The 22,746-nt window shown below is 41.5% G+C and overlaps 1 protein-coding gene across 4 annotated transcripts in view; it reads left to right on the plus strand.

Annotated features, from left to right (window-relative positions):
- ATG4C (autophagy related 4C cysteine peptidase) overlaps positions 1 to 22,333 on the plus strand; it is a 35,496-nt gene extending 13,163 nt beyond the window's left edge. For 3 of the 4 annotated variants that reach the window (XM_067001730.1, XM_048062227.2, XM_048062228.2), the window contains 4 exons: positions 4,585 to 4,663; positions 5,324 to 5,400; positions 9,698 to 9,817; positions 13,881 to 15,132. In XM_067001730.1, coding sequence (XP_066857831.1) covers positions 4,585 to 4,663; positions 5,324 to 5,400; positions 9,698 to 9,817; positions 13,881 to 14,051 — 447 coding nt within the window. In that variant the 3' untranslated portion in view covers positions 14,052 to 15,132. Of the gene's footprint in view, positions 1 to 4,584; positions 4,664 to 5,323; positions 5,401 to 9,697; positions 9,818 to 13,880; positions 15,133 to 18,477; positions 18,624 to 21,328 lie in introns of those variants that run through there. The other variant, XR_010833356.1, reaches the window with a different exon arrangement.
- The last annotated feature ends 413 nt before the right edge of the window (positions 22,334 to 22,746 follow it).

Here is a 22,746-nt window from a genome sequence, read left to right on the forward strand (position 1 = left end):
ACAGCCTCTCTGGGCAACCTGTTCCAGTGCCTCGCCACCCTCCGAGTGAAGAATTCTCTCCTAACATCTCATCTAAATCTCCCCTCTTTCAGTTTAAAACCATTCACCCTTGTCCTACCATCTGTCTGAGTAAAAGGTTGCTCTCGGTCTTTTTTTATAAGCCCCCGTTAAGTACTGAAAAGCTGCAAAGAGGTCATCCCAGAGCCTTCTCTTTTCCAGGCTGAACAGCCCCAGCTCTTTGTCTTTCTTCGTCGGAGAGGTGCTCCAGCCCTCTGAGCATCCTCATGGCCCTCCTCTGCTCTAACAGCCCCACATCCTTCTTGTGCTGGGGGCCGCAGATCTGGACGCAGTGCTCCAAGTGAGGGCTCCTGAGGGCAGAGGAGGGCAATCACCTCCCTCCCCTGCTGGCCACTCCTCTTTTGATACAGCCCAGGATGATGCTGGCTCATGTCAAGCTTTTACTCCACCAGATCCCCAAGTCTCTCTCCATGGGGCTGCTCTCAGGGAGTTCTTCTCCCAATCTGTCCTCATGTCTGGGATTGCCCCAGCACCCTGCGCTTGGACTTCTTGAACCTCACTGAGTTCACATGGGCCAACTTCTCCAGCTTGTCCAGGTCCCTTTGGATGGCATCCCTTCCTCCTGTGTATCGACTGCCCCACTCAGTTTGGTGCCATCTGCCAACTTGCTGAGGGTGCACTCGATCCCACTGTCTGTGTTGTTGATAGAGATATTCAACAGCACTGGTCCCAGACCCCTGAGGGACACCGCTCGTCACCTCCACCTGGACACAGCCATTGACCACCGCTCTCTGAGTGAGGCCTTCAAGCCAATTCCCGATCCACTGAACAGCCCACCCACTGAACCCATCTCTCTCCAGTTTGGAGACCAGGATGTCGTGTGGGACCGTGTCCAAGGCCTCACAGGACTCCAGGTAGATGCCATCGGTTGGTCTTCCCTTGTCAACTGACGCAGTCACCCCATAGAAGGCCACCACATTGGTCAGGCATGGTTTGTCTTTGGTGAAGCTGTGCTGGCTGTCTCGGATCACCTTCTTGTCCTGCAAAATCTGAGAGTCAGTCTTTTCTTTATGTCATCTGTCTTTGTGACTGTTTCACCTCTACAGAATTTCAGGAAAATGCGTTTGTTTTTAATGGTACGGGGAGACAGAGGGATGAAGCCTTTCATTTAAGTGATGAACTCTTAAATAGCCTTTCTTTCATGATTTTTTTCCTTATATTTTTAGATTTTTTTTTCTTTGAAAAGTTTAAATTCTTTTGTGGTTAGTTCTGACCAGTTACAATCAGCCCCTGTGGTTGTACACATGATCTACAACAACCTTACTGTGTACTTAGAGTGTAAACTACAAAAGAGCCTTTTGAGTCGGTCACATCCAGGAAAATACATGGTGCCTTCGCATGTGAGCTAACAAACAGTTGCTTTCGCAACTTTCCTAAGGCTTCCTCAGCTAAAGAAAAGTGGCTCTGGTTCTTTAATGCTGCCTTTTATGATTGATGGGTGGCAGTGGCCAGTTCTACCCTGCTTTCTTCAATTTAGCTGCCAAAAGCACTCCTTTTGCCGGAGTGAAATATATTTTCATGGCACCGGGTTTCAAAGCACAGTCACATCATCCCAGTTTGCTTTGCACAACTGGCCTTACCCAGGTGACTGCTGCTGCTCAGATACCAGGGCCGGGGCTGCCTCTTGCCCTTGCTTGTGATGGAGACTGTGATAAGAGGGCTTTCGATTGCGTGTATCAGTCACTCCGGTCTCCGTCTTGGCTGTTTGCTGAGCAGTGACTGAATTTCTCGGGGTCTGGCTTAAAGTTAAAAATGCAGATTTTACCATGTAGTAGAAGAGGTAATTTTTACAAAGGATTTTATATTTATGGATGAAAATTGATAAATATTTTATAATTCAGTTTTACAAGGGAATTTCCATAGATGAAACAGTTATTCATTACTCTAAATAGCTTTGCTCTCTTCCTGTTTCACTGGCAGAGAAAGTGTCCTCCTGAGCCGTTTCAGCCTTTGCCTCTCATCCGCCTAGACTTTCTGTAATGTTAAGCCATCGAAGAACATTTTCTAAAAAAGCCCTCTCAGTCATGTTTTAAATAAGCATATTCTCTTAACCTGTATAAACCACAGTGAAGCTGACCTGTTAGCATCTTAGGTACGATGGTTTTTGTTATGTTATGTTACTTTATTATTATTATGTTATTACTTTATTGTCTAAGTAGGGGAAAAAATTATCGCAACAAGAAGCCTTGACCTTATTAGAACAGGAAATATCAATCATTTTGTTGAGAGAAATGTTCCCTGTTTGGACAACGATAAAGTACTGGTTATAAGTGTAATGGCTGATCTCTTGGAGGAGAGGATGTGGATATGACCGCCAGCTGATGGAGATTTCATTTTAGCTCAAGTGATTGTCTTCTGGATTGCTGTCCCAGTTTGGGCCAGCATCCAAGCTGTGGATCCAAGATTTGTCTAGTGCCACCAGGAACCCCTGTGGTTTACTGATGTTTAAAGGCTGCTCAGTTTTCAGAGTATTTAATGGTCTTGGGCTTGTTTTATTGGAACAGTCGGGCTCAGCTTTCAGAACTACTCAGTGTTGGCAAAATTCAGCTCCCTCTGCAGCTGGTAGGATAACTCATGGAGAGCTTTGTTAAGCCAGGACTGAACGCTCACAAATATCCTAATAAGTCCTGTGAAGAAACAGAGCCTCGTGAAAGGAAGAGCAGTAGAAATATGTTGGAGGGAAGGGGGAAGGACCTCCGTGCCTGCTTTCGTTCCTTTGTGGGTACTTATTGTAATAAACCAGGGAAATGAGGAACTCCCAGGTGGTGACACAACCAGGAAAGCAAGTCTTAATGGCAAGTGCCTGGGAAGTGTCAGTTCTACCTCAGATGGGAGGTGATTATCCTTTTTTTTTTTTTTTTAATTTCCCTTAATTAAAAATAAATAAACAAACCAAACACATAATGGTGGCATCTCTCCATTCTTATAGTTTTCACCAGAACCTTTACTGTAAGCAATAACATTAATAATGCTGCTTTAACAGCTGATGTATTTTCCTAAAACTATTTTCAGAATATTTTTGCTATTGCAGGTTTTGTTTTTGTTTTCTCGTGATACCTTTTTTAAAATGAGGCACAGGGTATGAGTACGTTTGGTTTCAGTTGGTGGCAGAGGTATGTTTTTGAGTGTTTCTTTGGCATTGGGGCTGTCTTAACGAGAAGCCTTTTGCTTCTCTGGGTGATTGTATTATTTCACTCTAAGAAGGCAAGGCAAGGTCAACGCCTCCTCCTGAGGAAGGAGCAGGAGAAGCAAAAGCGCCCGTTCCTCAGCCATGCCACTTCCCCCAAGGGCCTCCAGGGTGTTGAAGTCCTGCACTGAGCAGGGCGGCTGAGGCTGGACGTGCAGGGAGAGGGCATTGCAGGCAGAGCCGGGGGCAGTAACGTCCTGAACAGCCTCCGCAGAAACCTCAAGAGCTTTTCTTTGGTGTTCGTTGTCTGCGACTGCATCCAGAGCTTGTGGGTAACAGGAATTTCAGTCATTTACACTACTGAAATGTTCTTACTTGGCAAAGCCGTGTGCCTGCAGGTAGATCCTCCTCCCCAGCACGAGAAGGTGTAGCTGTAAAGTCGCTGTTTCGTTAAATAATGATACGTCTGCTCGGTTTGTATGATAGCACAGACACGTATTGCAGTTCCCAGCTCTTTACAACGTGAAGGAGCAGAAATACGCTGGCAGCACTCGTGTGACTGTGGCCTGTGGCTCCCCCAACCTTAGTAGCTTAGTCCTTAGTAGCTCCTAGTTGCAACGGCCAGGAGAGCGCATTCCTTCCTCTGCACCCCCAGATAAAAATGATTCTGGGATTTCATCCCACCTCTCTTTACATCCCCATAGGTGTATTTGTGATGCATCTTTCTCAAAGAGGCAAGCTACTGACGGCTCCAATTCCCTATCTTCGTGGTCAGAACATCATAACATTGATGGGCTTTTCTGTTCTCTCTCTCTCTTATCTCGTTCTTTGGGCTGCTGTTTTTAGAGCTGTATTTTCTAGTTCCTATTGCTTCGACGGCATTTCTCCCTGTGGATGTAAAAGTTCATACCCTGCTCCAGACAGACTTCGACATTTGAATGCAAAAAGAGGAGAGCCTCCAAGGCCCTGGAATGTAAAAGTATATAAACTCTGAAAATCTGAATATTTTGATTATCTTTTGACTATGCAACCTGCGATGAACTTTTATGACATTGTGTTTTGTCTCCTCCCCCAAAATAATACTGTCAATTCTCTCAATGTATGAGCATCTCAGGAAAAAGGAGAATTTCTCCGTTTCTCTGGAATGTCTGGTGGCAGGCTTTCACTTTGATCAGCTGTAAGCTTATAAAATTGAGTCAAGTCCCAGAAAATCTGGAAGTCAACTGGTTTTTGTTTTGTTTTCGTTTGTTTGTTTTTAAAGGAAAAAAAGGGGAAAATAATTTGCCTAAAAACAGTAAAGTAAGAGCAGATTTTAATTTAGTTTAACATTTTTTTTTTCTGTTTAACACTGTTCTAATTATTTAATGTTTTGCTTGTAGGGAATTTTAAGCCTTGAGTATTGTGTTGGTATCATTGGTGGCAAACCCAAGCAGTCATATTACTTTGCTGGATTTCAAGGTTAGTGTTTTAATGTTATGTCTCTTCAATATTTTGCTTTAGGAGTTAGGATGTTAATATAGGGCCAGTGGGAAATAGCATGATTAAAATAGCAAAATGAGTACCTTATTAATTCATCATATCTACCAAAGTCCAGTCATTTGTCATTTACCTCATACAATAATTGGATTCTGTAAAATGTACATTTAATTTCCCTTGTTGCATAAACAAGGCATAATTTATCCATTTCACCAAACTTCAGGAGCCTTTGCTGTTACTGTCTGGCAGTTCTTATTTACATATTTACTTTTTACTAGTTTAAGTGGTGTTAGTTGATGCCTAAATGACAAGCAATATATTCTTCCTGTCAGGATGAAGCAGCACAATGCATTTTTCATATGCAAACTCCAGAATATAATTGTGTGTTTGTAAAAGTAATTTTATCACCAAAAATTAAATGACAGTCTCATCACTTTATAAAAATTCTGCTTATACAAGCATATTTGATTATGCAAAAGTTAATCTGTCCTGCAAAAACCTATGCTTCAGTCAATGAATATCAGCCTGGCAAGCAGTTACTTGCTGGCGTTTTTTTCAGCTTTTCTGCATAGAAATTGGATTGTAAGCAGTGTAATAATAAGGTGTTTTTTGAATTACTTGTCTTCTGTTTTGTCCTTGTAGATGACAGTTTGATTTACATGGATCCTCATTACTGCCAATCTTTTGTAGATGTCAGCATAAAGGATTTCCCTCTTGAGGTAGTATGGATATAGACCTGGCACTGTTTTCTTCCCATATGAATCAAACACTAATTATTTAGAGATGTTCTAGCTAGCTGCATCTTTATGGTTTTACAGTTACATGTTATTTATCAAAGTTCTGCCCTTCTTTATAGGCCTATAATCAACAAAAATGACCAGAGGTTAAAAATTCAATATGAGGTTTTAATTTTTATTTCATTAACCTTTATCTGTTTCTTTTCAATGATTGGAAAATCTCAAAACTAGATACCAGTTTCCTTACGTGTTTTCCCATCAGAGAAAATAGAAAATAGACAATATTTGGAGATCTTAAGTGTGATTTAGTTGGATTTGTATTGGGTTAGTTTATCTTTTTGGTCATGTTTTTATAATTTATTGTAACTTCAAGTTGCAATGGACATTATTGAGAGAATTACTGAAGTGTTCAACAGTAGGTGCCTGTAGTCAGTTTGGAACTGGAGTTTATATAGGTTTATCCAGGAATTCTTAATATTTCTGTACTGGAGTAGGTGGTTATTTAAAATGTAACTTTTGCTTCTCACCACTTTGCAGGTCACTTTTATAGCTTCTTACAAGTGAAATTACTAAGGCCGAGCAGTGAGGTTTGTCACTGACTAGATGAACAATACTCAACTCTTCTCAACTGTTCCTTTTAACAAGTTTTATTATTATTTTTACTCAAGCTATTTTTATAGAATAGTTTTTTCCAAGAAACTGACAGGTCTGAAAACATAGTTGCTGGGTTTGTTCTTACTTTCCCATTCTCTAGGCCATGACTTTCTCTGGGTGCATCAAGGTGTAATGGATGTGTCCTTTCAGGCTATGCTTACTTGTTAAAAATCATGCTTTTTTATCATTTATTTATTTACAGTAGTGTTTTCCCTTTTCTTTAACTTCTTCCCAAATAATTTGCATTGAAAATAGATAGAGCTTAACAGAGGTTATTAAAGGACTCTATTTACAAGCACCATGGGAAAACATTATCAGTTGCAGACGGAAGTGCTCAGTAGCCATGGTGCTTGCAGTAAAAGCACTCAGTGCCATCCATACAAGCTCTCCTTTTTGATATTGGTGTGGACAAGTTCTGCATGAACTTCCAGGCACCTCAGAGCAGCTCTTCGTGAAGTGTGAAAGCATCCACTGCTTAGGACAGCATCAACTGAGCTGGAGCAGAGTTCGTTATTAGTAGTGATTCCTCATGCCAGCGTTCTGTGAAGTTAAGTACTCCTAAACGTGGAAACAGAGCTTCAGAAAAAAAACATATTGCATTTCAATAAGGAAGAGGAATATGTATTTATGTCCACCCCCCTGAAATACTAGTTTCTTAATGTAGGATTCTTGAAAGTGTGCAGTAAAGTCCTGTAAAGAGCGGAAGTCACGGCTCAAGAACTGGGTAGGTGATCTTAAATTGAGTAGTTATGCTTAGAAGGGAAGTCAAACGGTATGTAATCAAATTCTACGTCGTCATGGCTTCTGTTTTGTATAGCAGCTAAGAGTTAACTTAAACTGAGAGAACAATGGAGAGAACATCAGCGTTCCTGTCTAGCACTATCATGAAAAGAAAGAACTGTTAACATACCACTTTCAAGGAGGTAATATTTTGAAGTTGATCACAACACCTTAATCAAGATACCACCAAAAAGTATCTAGGAAAAGAGATTACGTATATCAAAGGGCTTATACAGGGCTGATGTTAAATCCTGGGGCTAACTAAAAGCAAATACTAACATAGATTTCAGTGTTTATGCTTAACAACGTGCTTTAATTGGTGTGACATATAATGTGGAAATCTTAACGTTCTCTAGGAAATTAGAAGGTTCTAAATTAAAAAAATAAATAAATAAATAGGGAACATAATTGCTGTTTTAGATTCAGCAAAATGAAAAATAATCCTAGGCAGAAACTTCCATTCTTTTCAGAGATACTGTTGAATTTACCCCATTGAGGTATTTGGAAGAAGGGTTGCTGAGAGTCCCAGTTCTCTACTTATTTTGCTACTGCATTGTGGCAGCAGCCAGAGATTATAACCAAGATCTTTGCCTCTTTATGCTAATAACCGTTGTAAAATACGGTGCCTTCTGAAGATTTTACAGTTTAATTGGGTAAGCCAGACAAAAGGTGGGAAGAGCACGGAGATGTAGAGCTGAAGTGACTTCCTTAAGGTCACACCGGAGCTCAGTGGCCAAGCTGCAAAAAGCACACGTCTCTTTGGCTTCTGTTCCCATGACTAATCCTCCAGATTATGCTGCAGGCTGGCATTAATATGAATTTCCAAATAATAAAGTTTTAAAATGTATTTTGAAGGTACACAAGCTGCCAGCTTGGCTTGATCGCATCCTAATGCTTTTCTGCAGACAGAAAATATATTGCAATTTAATGCTTGGTGCATTTAATAGTATTATATCTTTGTCCAGAAATGTCAAAAGTAAACAGAAATTGCTTTCTTAGTGTGGATAGTTGCTTGTTAGATTTATCTGTGGGGAGTATTTTCAAAATTGACAAATTGTCCAGAATAAGTTGGAAATCAATCCACTCTGTATTGGCTTCCAGAATCCATTTGTTTGGAGGAGTGGAAAAAAAAAAAAAAGCCTCTCCACTTCTTTTGTTGTACAGTGATTGGTGTAGCATTAAGAGCACTGCCCTGAACGGTACAGCAGAAGTGCAGTGGGAATGTTGTTGTTGAAATGTGACTGTAGGGCAGAATTCAGTTTGTGCATTTGATGACCCAGGAATGAATATTCAACCCGCAACTTCTGCATAGAAAATCTGAACAGAATTAGGAAAAAAAAAAAAAAACAAATGATAAAAATCAGTCTTGTATAAATATTATTTCTAATCTTTGCTTAGATTTTTTTAGCAGAGGTTTAATGCAAATACCTCTCAGGTTTGTAATCATAAGCAGATAGAAATACCCTTCAACATGTGAAACTCCTGCACTGCCAGATACTCTCCGGGTAGGGAACTAGTGCTGTCGTCTTCTGCACATTGACTTTTCTGATGAGCCAAAAAAAAAAAAAAAGAAAGAATTAAAGATCAAATGGGTTCTAGCCTAAAGACTGCTCGATGTTAGCTGCCGGCGGCTGCTGTTGCTGTACTCAAATCGGATGGCAGCAGAGGAAAGGTGGTGGTGCTGGGGCTGTGGCAGCGAGCTGCCCTGGCCCCGTGCTGTGCCAGGAGCTGCGGGCACGCCGCACGCGCTGAGACGGGGAAGGAGCCAGCACGGAGCAGTCAGCGGGGAATATGGAGCGCCGTGGGAAGTTCAGGAAAAATAAAACCTGCATTTTAGTACGGGGGGCATCTCTCCGTCGCAGAGCGGTGCCGACCCCGGTGTGTTAGCGTTTGTTTGTGGTGCTGAGCAGCTGTAGGAGCAGCGCTCGTGGTGTAACGGGCTGGCGGAGCGGCTGGCCCTGCCCGCTGGCCGCAGAACCGCCGGGACTGCCTCGCAGGTGGTGGCTTCAACCTAGGCAATAATTGCAGACGAGGAGCTGCTACTCAAAACTACGGTCCCTGTAACAAACGAGCACATTTCATGATGAGGGTGAACGGCACGTTTGTTACCTTTTCTCTCAGGAACTGTGAATGAGAAGTGGAGGGAAGAGTGTTCTGTTTTGTTTTTTTTTTTTTTCCCTTTTGTACCACGGCTGCTGCTAGTATCAGTTCACAGCACTGTCAGAGCGTAATTCGTCATGGAACGAGATTCCACATTAGGGAGAAAAATATTTGTAAAGCAGGGCATGCTTTTGTTTTTTCCATACTTGTGGGCTTTTGTAATACAGTCTTCCTTTTGTGTGTATGTTTTTTAACCCATTTCATTCACTAAAGGCAAATAGATGAGGTTGGTTTATTCCATTATGCCTCTTTTATAGAGGCTGGGGGAGGGAAAGGGGCACTGGGCGGTGGTAGTAAAGCAGTAATTGTAAGATAGTGCAAAAGCTGTTACAAATTCAATTTGCAGAAGAGCATTCACCTCCTCTGCCTTGGGAATATTCATACAGGGCTGCTTGGAGCGGTGGACCTGACAGATTTCAAACTAACGTGGCGCTACATGCAAGTTTGGTGAACGCAGCACAAACAGCGAGAGGCTGTACACGTGCGGAGAGTCAAATTCCACGAACCTCCTTGGGTGGGGGTTGGAAGAAACAACTTCAGGAGCATGTGCTGGGGTTTAATACAAGTGATAGGGCGGGTTGGGTGTTAAAGCTGTCGGTTAAAGAAAAAGGAAAAAGTAAATGCGTTGCTCTGTACCGTTCTCAACCTTAATCCATTTCCTGTTTTTTAATCTTGCAAATTGCAGTCGTTCCACTGTCCGTCTCCCAAAAAGATGTCATTCAAAAAAATGGATCCGAGCTGTACGATAGGATTTTATTGTAGAACTGTGCAGGACTTTGAGAAGGCTTCTGAAGAAATAACCAAGGTAGGTGTCGAAGTTGCAAAATCGATTCCTCAGCCAGAACAGCATGTGTGCACCGTGTAGGGGTAAGGGCAGAGGATCAGCGCAGCTTTACTAAATACCAGTAACTCTTTTCTTGATATTTATTGCTGAATTTATAAACGTGAGAAATCCAGATTGTTTTTAATTTCATCTGTTTTTACCAATACCTAAAACCTGGGCGGAACCTGAGCTGCATGTTGTGAGGCTGTCGCTAACGGAGCAAAGTGATGGGCTCAAAACAAAGCCGGAGCCGGGCAGCCAGGATGGCACATGGCAGCTCCACGAGGTGGCACTATTGAAGTGAAAATATTTCTGCAGCCACCCTGCCGAGGTGCTGGAATTACCCGGTACCTGATGAGGAATTTTTAAAAGGCAATAAATCCCTTGGGAAGATTTTTTTTTTTTTAATGAAAGTATTTGATCAAGCCAAAATTGTATATTATTTCTTGTTAGCATAAGTGCTCTTTCTGATTGCGTTTCAATGTAAAGCAGCGTGCTTATGATTTGGTAACAATGTTTGGAAGTTAACGGAGCGGGTATCACCCAGTAAATCTGTCTGATCATGTCCTTCCACTTGAAAAATACAGGTATAGGTTTACCTAGGTCCAAATGTAATTGACTTTTTTTTTTCTTGATTATGCCAGCATATGAATATTTGAAGGACAGATTTATTAATATGTTATATTAACTGTGGTAGCCAATAACCATGCTTTGTGATTTTAAAGAAGGTCTTTGAAAGGATTCAGTGGCAGTGAAGATATTTGTGATACTAATATTCAAACCATAGTACTTACCATAAGTATGCAAGAATTAATGTTTGTACAACATTTTGAATGTCCTGTTAGGCAATGTTAGTATTATAGCTGAAACAGCATTTTAAACTTAATACTTGGTATAAGATTTTGTAGATTTTGGCTGATTTTGAAGTTGTTTTTTTCAGTTCTTATACAGAGAGGTAAAAACTTAATTACAAAATCACCTGCGTTGGAAGGTTGTTTGTTTTTTTTTTTTTTTTCCACTTTTCTTTTGAGCTTGGGATGAAGTACATTTTTTCCCCTAATCATCTGCTGTGAAAATAGCCAGGTCCGACTGAAGGCTTGGAGCTGCTCTCCTAGCACTTTGGATAGAAGTTCTTTCATATTGATGACATTATCTTGTATCAACGTATTTCAGACACAGCAAGTTTCATAGCAGAGGGAAGTTTGGATACAAATACCGTGTGAAAAACATCCTATGATCTTTCAGTCCTTCCTTCACATCCTTTGTTTTTTCCTTCTCTTCCATTATTTTTCCTTTGTTTGCAATTTGAGTGCTGTAACTCTCAAACTACTAGCACAGCGTACTTTCGCTATGCCCTGTGTAGGCCAGACTAACAAATTCAGATTGCTGCTGCTTTTGTGTGCTATAAGAGGTGGGAGGAAAGATTTTGCTTTTATTATGTGAGGATAAACCTGATGAAGCACTTATTCAATGATAGAGAAATTTGAAATCAAGGGCCCAAATTGAGTGAATGGTGAAAATCCATCCAAATTACATTCTGTAGTTGCTAGTTAGGTAGCTGTTGTTAAGCAGTTTAATAATACTTGGAATTAAGTAGTCAATAGATTTACTTCCAGCATGAATACCCAGAAAGCATGGCCACTCCTGCCTGGCTTCTCGGCTCCACGTGGCACGTCCAGGAGGTCAGCAAGAAGCTCCGGTCCTGCACAGCACCTGGGAAGGAAGGCTCTGCCTCTCCCTGGCTGCAGCCTCTGCTGCTGCTTGACTGCATTACCTGATACCAGCCTTGCCTTAGTGCAGTGAATTGTTCCCTTACCAAAATCCACGGCTGCAAATGAATAATCCACTTGGGCCGAACTGCGCTTTGCTGTTTGTAGGCCAGGTTCTTAGCAGAAATTGAAAGTTCTCTGAAGAACTGAACTGACTGAGTATTGAACTTGGATGCAGCTCAGTACAAAAATGAATTATTGCAGTGGCAACAGTGTCAGTCCTGTCTAACACTGAGATCCTAAAAAATATTGAATTTTTATTAAATAAGCTGTAGAAATCATCACAGTGTTACCTAAAGAACTTGCAAGTGAAACAGATCTGTCCAATGGTGTTCTTTATTAGAGAATTATTATACTAAGGTATGGCCCAGGGTCCAACACTTGGTCACTTAGTATTACATAGGATATCCCCGGCAAAACTAGGAGCAGAAACCATGTTTCTGGAGTTTGTTCACTGGCTTTGCCTAGGGTCATTTCAGCTGTAATATAAATGTCATAGATCTGTATTCTTAATTTTTGCACTGATATGAACCAATCTCATCCATGGAGCTTCAAAACTGCTGCGTGTGAAGTACTCTTAAAAAGCTGGACTTTGCAAAACGCCCTCTTTGGTGCCTTCTCAAAGTCATAAAGTACATAGTTTTGGACAATTTAGTTTTTATAAAATAAATGGAACTTAGTAGGTAAAATCAGGTATTTATTACCTGTGATCACTGAGTGAGATGTAGCTTGGTAATCATTGCAGTGACCACTCAGCTCCTGCTTGTCGGGCTAGTTGATGTATTTAGGAGTTCATCGCCTCCCTGGGTAACTGGAGAGCGATGTTCCTGGCACTGTAGGAAGGGTGCTTCGGGGAAGTTCAACAGACAGCAGCAGTGTTGCTGTCCTCATCTGGAGGGACCATCTTTAAAGGTGCTCTCCATGAATGTGTGGCTTCCCGAGACGCAGTATTTGGGTAAGTTTTCTGTTGCAGATTTGCAGTTAGGAGCTGGTGTGAGTCCAGCCGTCCACTTCACAGACCTGCAAACAGCCTTCATATGGCTCCAAATTTTGGTTCTTCCTAGCCCAGCTTGTATTCAGCCCCTAGGAATGAGAGGCTTTGCATCCAGCTATCTAGTCTTGCAAGACTCACAAATGCTTTCTTTCCAGACGAGCATTTTTCCTTTCTTCCACAAATACTTGTTATTATTCTTTGCTTTTGCTTTTTGCTATGTGTATGTCTTTTCTGCATCTCTTTTCCCTTTTCCCAGGTTTCACATCAAAATAACCAAATGCAGTTAAAGTAGACTAGGGTAAAGGGGAAAATTTCAGACCACAGTAAAAATCAAGGAATCTGTGTGGTGTTTTTTTTTCTTTCCAGCCTTCTGATCGTCTCTTTAAAAATAGTTCCTACTCTTTAAAGATTTTTTTTTCTGCTTTACATTAAGTGTTTCTCCTTAAAACAATGTTTAGAGATTTTAGTTCCACACAGCGGATACCTGTAGGCTAGTGTAGTTCTGCATGTCACTGCATCACTGTACACTGAGATGTTTTTTCAAAGCAGGTAAGAAATAAAGAGATGAATAAAATGAGTGAACAGTTGTCTAAAACTGCCTGAAAAGTGGAAATGACTGTCGGTATTTGGAGGATTAGTATCTGCTACTAAACGTAGCTGGTGTGGTGGTGGTTGTTTTAAGTTTTTATCGTTTCCTACTACCCTCATCCTATATGCTCAGTTCTCTTATTTATAAATGTAGATTTTTGGTGCCCTAGTTACCACAGCCTGTTACCATTGTCAGTGTATTTTTAACAATGTGCTCTTGTTTGGCTTATTTAGGTGTGCATGTTTATGCTTTTAGTCAAAGTGTTGACTATTGTACCTAGTGGTTCTACAACAAAAATATCTCTTGAGTTTAGGTGCTCCACAATTCGTACCCGTGTCTGAAGAGAGTGTTATGGGCATTAACTGTCTTGTAATAAATATATTTTAATCTTCTTACAAGATCTCGAGCTGCACTGAAGCAATCTGCATTCTGTATGTGGAGGTGATCTGTATGAAGAAGTTGCAGGGTTAGGCATAAAATTGTAAATGGAGCTATTCACTGTCTGAAGGAGAAGAAATAGATGTTTCTTTCAAAGGAGGAGGAGGTGTTTAGATTGTGCAATGCTTTTGTTTTAATATGATAAAAAAAAAATGCATTTTTCATTTTATAGTCATAATCAGATCAATATTGCTGCTTACTGTATTTCTTCAAATCCAGTTTAACATTTTATCTGGTATGTGTTCTACATTGTAGATGCTGAAATCTTCATCTAAGGAGAAATACCCCTTGTTTACTTTTGTAAAGGGTCATTCTAGAGACTATGACTTTGCTTCCAGTCCACTCCGTGAGGAAAATGACCTTTTCTCTGAGGATGAAAAGAAAAGATTAAAAAGATTTAGTACAGAGGAGTTTGTCTTGCTTTAAGGACATTTTACACTAGATTATTGGCAGCTGTCCAGGAGAACACTTGCCTTTTTTTAAAAAAAAATAATAGTGTCCTCCTCTTCCAGAAAGGCTAGCTGTGCTGAAATTGGTCTATTTTCATAAAGATGATAATGTTTTATATGTTAATAGTCTTTAAAATGTCATTTATAAATGTACTTACTAATTATTTTTGTTCACTACTAGTTGGATGAGTGTAATGTTGCATCGTGCTAGTGAAGATAGATGGCATTGTTTAGAGGCAGGTGTGCTGAAATGTGCCTGCGTCCTGGTCTCGCCCTCTGAAAAAGCTGGGCTGGCCGTAAGCCTGAATGTGATCCTAGGGTTGTTTCGGTCCGGGACAAATCCTGAGCAGAGGCTGTCAAATACGTGTTGGTTTTATGTCATGGGCACATATCTGTGGGTTTTGAGACCATCTTATTTCTGTTTGTAAGCAAAATTTGAGTAATTCTTGTTGTAAGTGTAGAACTCTAACCTGTTTCACTTCCTAAGCCCAAATAATAGTTAATATGGTAATTAAAACATACCTCTCTTCCACTGCGCTGCCCAGGATGTAAGTTTGATATATCAGAAGTAATTGCCAGTTGCAATACTGATATAATTATATAGGCTGAATTGTGAGTTAAGATACTATTTAGCAGTATGATTTTATAATGGTTTCTCATTAAGCCAGCTTTGGAACCTTAATTTGAGGAGTGAAGATAAAGTATTACCTTGCCCCACAATTTTTAAAGGTTATACTATTAAATTAACTGCAACCAATCAAAGCAGCTAAAAACAATTATTAGAAAGGAGTGGTGTTTGTTTCCTGTTTCAGCTATTATAATGTTGAGGCTTCTTTCCTATTAGCGCAGCTTTTAGATCAAAGCAAATGGGGTCTGGATGTTTAAAATTTTGGGGTGTGAATTTTTTTTGATATGTTATTACTGTACAAATGATTACTTGATGGTGTGTGTTCTCAAATTGCAAAGAAATGTACATAAATAGTTTCGTGTTTTAACAAATGCAATATTTAAACTATGTATTAACACTGCTTGAAAAATAAAAGGTGTGAAAACATTAACTGCACGTGCCTTCTTTATTAATACCAGGTCCTCTAAGAGTGAATGTAATCCCACATCTAAAAAAAAATTAAGGTGCGAATACTCTGTTTATGTGTAATAAAGACAAATTCTATTGTTGTGATGTAAACCAAATGTTAACCCATTCTAAGTGCCATTCAGGCACAGAAGACACAAATGTGATGCTTATTTGGATAGACAACGTGTACACATTAAAATACCTTCTTTCCTTTTCTCAGAAAAAAGTGACTAATAGCCAGATGTCAGGCAGAACTAAATCGTGTATACACGTCAGAGTTGGGGTGTGCATCTTCAGGTGTTAATTGAATATTCTGAAAAGCCAAAATGAGATTATTTGTGGTTTCACTTGTTCTCAGGAAAAACAAACAAACAAAAAACAACAGCAGAAGCCGCATACATCATTTGTCTGAATTAGTAACCCTTGCACTGTTAAATCACACTAATAATTGGCACGGTGTTTTTATATGCTGCATGTGTATGTGAGGACGTTCAGATTGGATCTTACTTAGTATTTTTCATTAATAGCCCAGAAGAGGGAGTAAACAACATATTTATGGAATTTAGATGTCAAAATGAGGGGAATTGTGAATGTCAGTGAGAACTAGAAAATAGAAGACTTCTGTTTAGTGAAGCTCAAGTTAATGTAGCTCTAGCAAAAATAATGCAAAACTGTCAAGTGGTTCCTGTGGGTAACAGTGGAGGGGAAATTACACATAAAGTTGTACTTTGCTTTCCCATTTAAGAACCAAAAATGCAGTTCTATGCTGCATCACTAAAAGCTGTCACGGAGCGGGGGGATACATTTGGCATAATCTGGTCTCACTGATGCTCTCCTGTCTGCTTACCTTTCCGTGAGGAAGGCATTAACTAATTAAAGGTCGCAGAAGAACAGTAAAAATGATCGGGAGCCTGCGGGGACGGATTTAAGGAAGATAAACTTGGAGCTCTGGGCCTTTGTTAGGCTGTGGCTGAAGAGAGCTCAGGGTGAGAGGGAAGCAGGACAGTTTACAAATGCACGCTCTGCCTGCGCTGCTGAGGAGGAGAGGAGTTGGAGGGAACGGCAAGAGGCCGTACATCTTCGGCAGAGGGGAAGACAGTCGAGGAAAAGCTTCGTAGAGGGGAATGCCAGGCTGTGCAATAATCTCGCGCAGCAGCGTTGGAAGTCTTATCGTGTCAGGCTGTTAAGAAGCAGACTGGCCCAAAGGCTAACAAATGCACAGTAAAGAGCAATCCTGCTTTCAGCGCATTAGTTGAATCAATAACGTCTTTCCCATTTACAACTTCTGTTGTTGTAGTAATAATAATAAAATGTAAAAAGCTTTAGAGGCTTTAAAGCAGGGGAGTCTGCAATATTTGTAATGAAGTTGAGAGCGGCCCTCAGTTATGTAAAACTAAGGAAAATACAGAGTTGTGCCCTGGACTTTTCCCTCATGATGTGTTGTTTTTGTTGTTGAAAATGCCAGAACCTGCACAACACCAATGTGTGTTTCCAGTCACCCCGGGCCTACGCTGAGGCCTGCGACCCCTCGGGGCTTTACCCTCCCACCGCCTCAGAGCCTTGCAGGGACAAGGCCGGAGGCCGGGGGAGGCCGGGCTGCCGCCGTGCGGCTCCCTGAACTCATGCTGAGGCCTGGCTGAAACCATGAGGCCTGGCTAAGACCCATCCTTTGCAAGTTTTCCATGCCCAGGCCTTTGTACCCATTGACCTGCCTTTACACACAGGCCATGGAGATCTTTGACCCCAGCTGGGAGCCAAAGGATTTGCTTCCCCTTTTCCTCAGCTCCACTGGCTGAAGTTCAGGTACCTCCAAAAATCCCATGTGCGCGTACCCACTGAAGCTAGCTCTGTCTTTGGAAATGCGCTGCTATTAAAAGGGCTTTTGGTTTGGTACTCCTGTAATAGGAATGGTCAAATGGAAATACAAGAGCTACGGTATATGTGTTAAAAGGAAAAATGTAATTCTACCACCCCAACAGCAAACTTATCTGTAAGGGAGAAATAGTTTCATTTGTCTCAGTCTTCTTGCAACTTGTTCATAAAGAAACATAACGGTTGAAAACCATTGCTGAATTTAAATAGTTTTTTTTTTTTTTTTTCCCTTTTAAAACTAAGGGCAAGACTTCACTGCTGGAACAGCTGCCATTGTTCAGCGTGGTTCTTCAGTCTGTTACCAAACCCTTTTGTTTACTGCAGTGCCATTTTATTTGAAGCCAGCTGTAAGTGGCTGTTAAAAACTAGTAGCTATTTTCAGTTGTTTTTTGTTGTTGTTTGGTTGGTTGGTTTTTTTTTTCAAGTTTCTCATACGAGACTTGGCATAGGCAAGCCCACAAGTTGCCCTGGTGCTGAAGATCCATGTACAGTGGTGACACAAGTTAAATTACCAAGTTACTAGAAATTAATGTTTTTCAGTAACTACAGGGGACTTTAATTGGAAACTATGTTAATCGCATAGTAATTCTCTTTACCTCGTCTGCATTATCTCCTGAAAACTGTGCAATTAATTTGTGTCATCACTGTTGCTGCTGCTGCCTTCAAACACAAACCAAATGAGCATTAGTTACTCACACACCCAGCAGTGGCCTATTTCCTTAAAGGGCTGCCGCGAATCACTGACTGATGACTCGCTTGCCTGACTGAACCAGACTGCACGTACCACAGAAAGTGGCAAATGGTTGTTCTTTTCAGAGAAGTCTGATCTTGAATCACCTAATTACCTTTCTTTGTGTGTTTATAATACCTAATATTAGCTTGACACTAATATTAGCGATCTAGGACACTAAATGAGTAGCTGGGACTCTTTCTTCCCCTTCTCGGAAAGATACTGGCCCCATTTTTCAACATAAAGTGAGACTGCAGGGTTCCCCTTGACTTGCCTCTCACTGACTGGTGAGCAAAGCCTGTCACGCTTCCCAATCTGCTGGTGAAGGTGCTCGGGGTTGTCCCTCCCTGCTGCAGCTGGGACTGAAGCGTGGGTAGCCCACAGGGTGCAGCACAAAGGACCTCAAGTCTGTCACCCAGTCAAAGCCCATTTGTGGCCACCAGCAGAGTTGCTTGCTTGTGTTGCCTCTCCTTAAAGGCTTGGTTCTGCTCTTGTTGGTCCCTGGTGCTTCCAGGGTTATGGAAAACTGAAGCCTCCCTAATTTGATCCTGAAGGTCTCAAAGCAGCTCTGCTCCTGTGGGAACAGCAAGACAGAGTCCCCCCAGCACATTTCTCACTCGATGGTTACGTTTCCCCCCCAGGACTAATGATCCACCCCTCAACTACAACAACGTAAGTAGGCAACCATAAGAACTACGTGAAAGCAGCTCTTGTATTTCCTTACAGGTGCAGCAGCAACCGCAGGTGGAGGTGACCCCAGACATCCCCACACCTGGTTTTTAAGGCCAATGCTGTCTTCATGCTCTGGCAAGACCCAGTCTTCCTCGATCCTGGCAAAAGGCACAACCCTGTGAAGTGTGGACCTGCCACTGGTGAGTTCGCTGCTCCCCAAGGAGTCCACACGACCTTGTGCTTCTGAGAGGACGCGGCAAGTAGGCCCGGCTGCCAGCAGGGCACCATGCTCCTTGGGTAGAGCAGCAATAAGCGGTTGCTCTACGTACCCCGACTGCCACTTAAACATCACTTTTGTTTACCAGTATGAGAATCCAGCTGGAAAGCTCAAAAAGCGAGTGTGGGTGGGACTGAAGGAATCCCAGCCCCGTCCCGAGCACTCTCTGGCTGTGCCAGTGCCCTGCATGAGGGCACCAATGGCCCTCGCCCTGGTTTCTTCCTTGCCCTTGGCTTGCAAATTTCTTATCCTCAGGGAAGTCTTTTGTAGTTTTGTTTTTGTTAACTTAACCCTCCAAACCAAGAAGTGCTGGTAATGGAAAGCAGGCTAGTGTGTCTGTTAGGGGTGGTGCAGCAGTGGATTTGGGGATGCAGGGAAGGACTCTCCTATTTGCCATTAATTACAGTAAGAAAGTGGACTCACTCTGGAGAGCTGATTTATTTCCAGAGTTATTGACAATCGCTTAAACCAATGATGGAGTGAAAAGCAACCGTGAGTTATGAAAGGTCAATAATACCACAAACGAATACAAACAGCACATCTGAGATCCAGCTCACCCCGCTTTCTGCTCATGAAACATTTTCATCCCAGGTGACACGGGTGGACACCTTTTTGGTGAGGCTGAAGCAGCAGCTCTTATTCTACCAGGAGCCTCCAAGGGGGCAGAACATGCCAGATCACTTTGTGGTCTTGCTGTGTATCATTTTCTTCGCAGTGCTTGGAGCACATTTCCCTCATCCTGCGCCGAGGGCTGCGGATCACAGTTAGGTGGAAATTGCAGAGCAGCACTCCTGCCGAGCGCTTCTGTGCCATCCCCACGGCCAGCCCCTGCTAGACTCTAGCTGCTTTCCAGCTGTACAACTGTGTTACAGCCCGGTGCCACCTTGGTTAGACACCATCACGTTATGTAAAGGGGGCCTTAAAATGCTGGTAACTTATCTCCACTGCCAACAAGATGTAAAAAGGCGTTTGAGTGAGTCAGGATTGAGCCCTGAGTAATCATCATTTGACCGTATGACTGGTTATCTTCATGAGATGATTTCTGTTGCCTAATTGAGGCTAACTGAGCTTTATAAACAGTTCCCTTCCCTGTTTGTAAGCAGTTCACGGGCAGCTGTAATTGTTTGAATCCACAGTGTGAATAGCAAAAAGAGCTTTACTTAATGACTGCAGAAGCCCTTCTTGTGTGAGAGCTCTCTGGTATTTATTCACACCAGAATTCACGACGCTTTTGTTTTCTGTGAACGCTCCTGCAAATAAAAACTTGCTCACTCTAATGTTTATGAATAAATGTGGTCGTAAATGCCATCAAAGCAAATCAGCAGGGTTTTATTTATGCAAGAAGATGCACAAATAAATGTTTGCTGTTTTCACCTAGCGCTAGTGGGTGTGCAGGCATGTGTTAAAACCAAGGCTTTGTGCATTTTCACCTCAGCATTCACACGTTATTCTTATTTTCCATCCACTCCTTTCTTACACTCTGATCCTGCCAATGAGTCCCCATGTCCCAAGGGAACATTATTAAAGTCAACGTTTTAGGTATTTATCCACACCCGTCAGTTTGCTGGGTCAGCGGATAAGGTCACCTAGGGTAACAGGACTGCCTGGGGATGCCCAGGATTGGGACTGGACTCTTGTCCCTATCCCCAGGCAGACAAGAGGCACAGGGGACTGTAATTGCAGCGCCGTGCTGGTCTCGGTGTGGCGCACAGCACAGGCCCACAGCTTCTTTATTGATGTGGGCTGACTTGTGGAGCAAGGTAGCTTGGATTTTTTCTTACCTGGAAGAAGTGGGGGAGGTTATTGCCACCCTGTCTCAATCAGTGCCCTAATTAAGCATAGGAGAGGATTTTCTTTCTAAAACGTAAATGTCAACTTCTGTTAAAGAAAATTAAAATGCACTGAAATTGATGTGGCAGGAACTGTGGAGGTGCTTAAAGAGTCTATATTTTTTAGAAGAGGAAGTAGAAAAAGAAGTATTTTCTCTTGTGGATTATTGTTCCTCCAACGAGCACAAATCTAGTGAAGCACTTCATACTGTTGGTGAAAAAAACACAGCCAACCCGTTCTCCTAAATTGCTGTGCAATAAACTAATCAGAGTTCAGTCCTTAAGCTGAGTCCTTGCAAGGTACTTTCAGAATATAAGCAAGTTATGCAGGTTTATAAAGTGCCCCTCAAAACCTGCAACTAGGTTCTGGTTCCAGTTGGTAGATTCTATGCCCCGGCCTCTACAAATGAAAAAGGAATATATTCTGAGACTCACCTCTTTCCAGGATTCATTTGTAAATTCCCTCTCTGTTAGCAAGATCTTTGGGGATTTTGTGCTGGCCATGCTTTCGGGGGGCTGGACTTGAAGATGCAGGTCGTTCCCTTCAATGCCCTTGCTCCCTAGAGATCAGAGCAGCAGAGCACAGTAGTACAGAAATTAAAAGGTCTACAGTCAGTAATATGATAACCCCCACTTACAAATAACACTAGATAAAGGCATCTGACTCCTTCAAACCACAGAGAGCCTTAATCAGAAGTATAAATCTGAACTTTGTAACTCTGCAATAGTCCAAAACACAGTCCTAGATACAGATGCGTTAAGATGGGGAGTTCAAACAGAAAATGATTTTTTTTTCCAGAGGTTCACGGAGAAAGAGATTCAGCTGATCACAGAGAGACGCTTCCACTATGAACTGTGATCTCAACAGGCTCAAGGTCAAAACCTCAGTTCAGACACATTTGTGCCTCCCCTGGAGCAGGTGAGAAGACAATCTGGTTTTTGGCAATGAGGAAACACGGAATAAAGTATTTGTCAAATACAACAAGCTCATGTCTTTGCAAATATATGAAGTGCTTTGGCTTTCACAGTTCAACCAGTGGTTTGTTGTTTTCATGCTAATACAAATTCTTGTATTAATAGGAGCATGGCCTCGGGTTTCTCCATCCGTATGGGAAAAAGTTACTTGTCTGATGGTAAACAAAGAATAGAAGAATTGATTCACTGTCTTCACTTTAAAAAAGATGGTATGAAGCAATAGTGAAGCAATTTTAATTGTGACTGTGTAACACTTGCAATCAGTAAGATCATTTGTGTTCTGTTTTTAGGAATTGGGGTACTACAGAGTACATACAGCATTAGAAATGCAAAACATGACCGCATGTTCTCAGGATTTTGTCAGTGTTACATGAAAGAGCACTTGTGCTGGGATGCTCAACTCTGAGGGTATTCTCTGTTCAGTGTGTATTTACAGAGATGTATGAATATTTGATTAATGAGTCATGGTCTCTGGAGAAATTTAATAACTGTACTGCTGTACAAAGCCAGCTCCTTAACTGTTAACACAGCTGCCAATAGTGTCACTGACACTGAAGCCCTTTCTGCATCTAATATATTCGGTGGAGTAAATTCCTTCGTTACAAGAGAATCCATGGGACACATTATTCAGTTATCTGTTTTGAACTGTTGCAGGCTCAATTTACAGACCCTGATTTGTAAAGATTTTTCCAATGGAAACAAGCAGTGACACATGAGCCATAAAGCAGCAGTTTCATGAGGCTATGTTGTTACAAAAGTTAGCTGGAAGGTCAGTTATAAAGAAGAGCTGCTTTAAAAAATCTTGCGTGCTTGATAGTACAGTAGGTGTTAGCATTGTCCAAATTGCTATTTTCATCAAATATCTTTATAATATATGGTAACAGCATGTTCAATATGTGGATGAAATAAAAATTGTCAAAGCTATTGGTTGTGCCTGTGCCTTATATTTGTGTGATCCAGTTTATAAAATGTAAAATGAAAAATAGGTGAAAATATCGATGTGTGGCAGACTGATCTGGCAAATTCTTACATCCTGGAAAAGTGAGGAAAGGTTGTTCAGAGCTACATGATTTGCAAAATGGGGCAGAAGTTTGTTCCCGTCCATGATACCAGACCAGAAGTGTTACTCATTTTTTGCTGAGCAGTTTCCCAAGAATAATTCACTGCTAATTTTATAATTTCTCCATTTTTATTCCTAATACCTGTGAAGAGATCAATTTTCACTTATGAAGTTAGGTGTAT

Source organism: Anser cygnoides, chromosome 8 (genome assembly GCF_040182565.1).
Source record: "Anser cygnoides isolate HZ-2024a breed goose chromosome 8, Taihu_goose_T2T_genome, whole genome shotgun sequence".
Classification (NCBI taxonomy): Eukaryota; Metazoa; Chordata; class Aves; order Anseriformes; family Anatidae; genus Anser; species Anser cygnoides.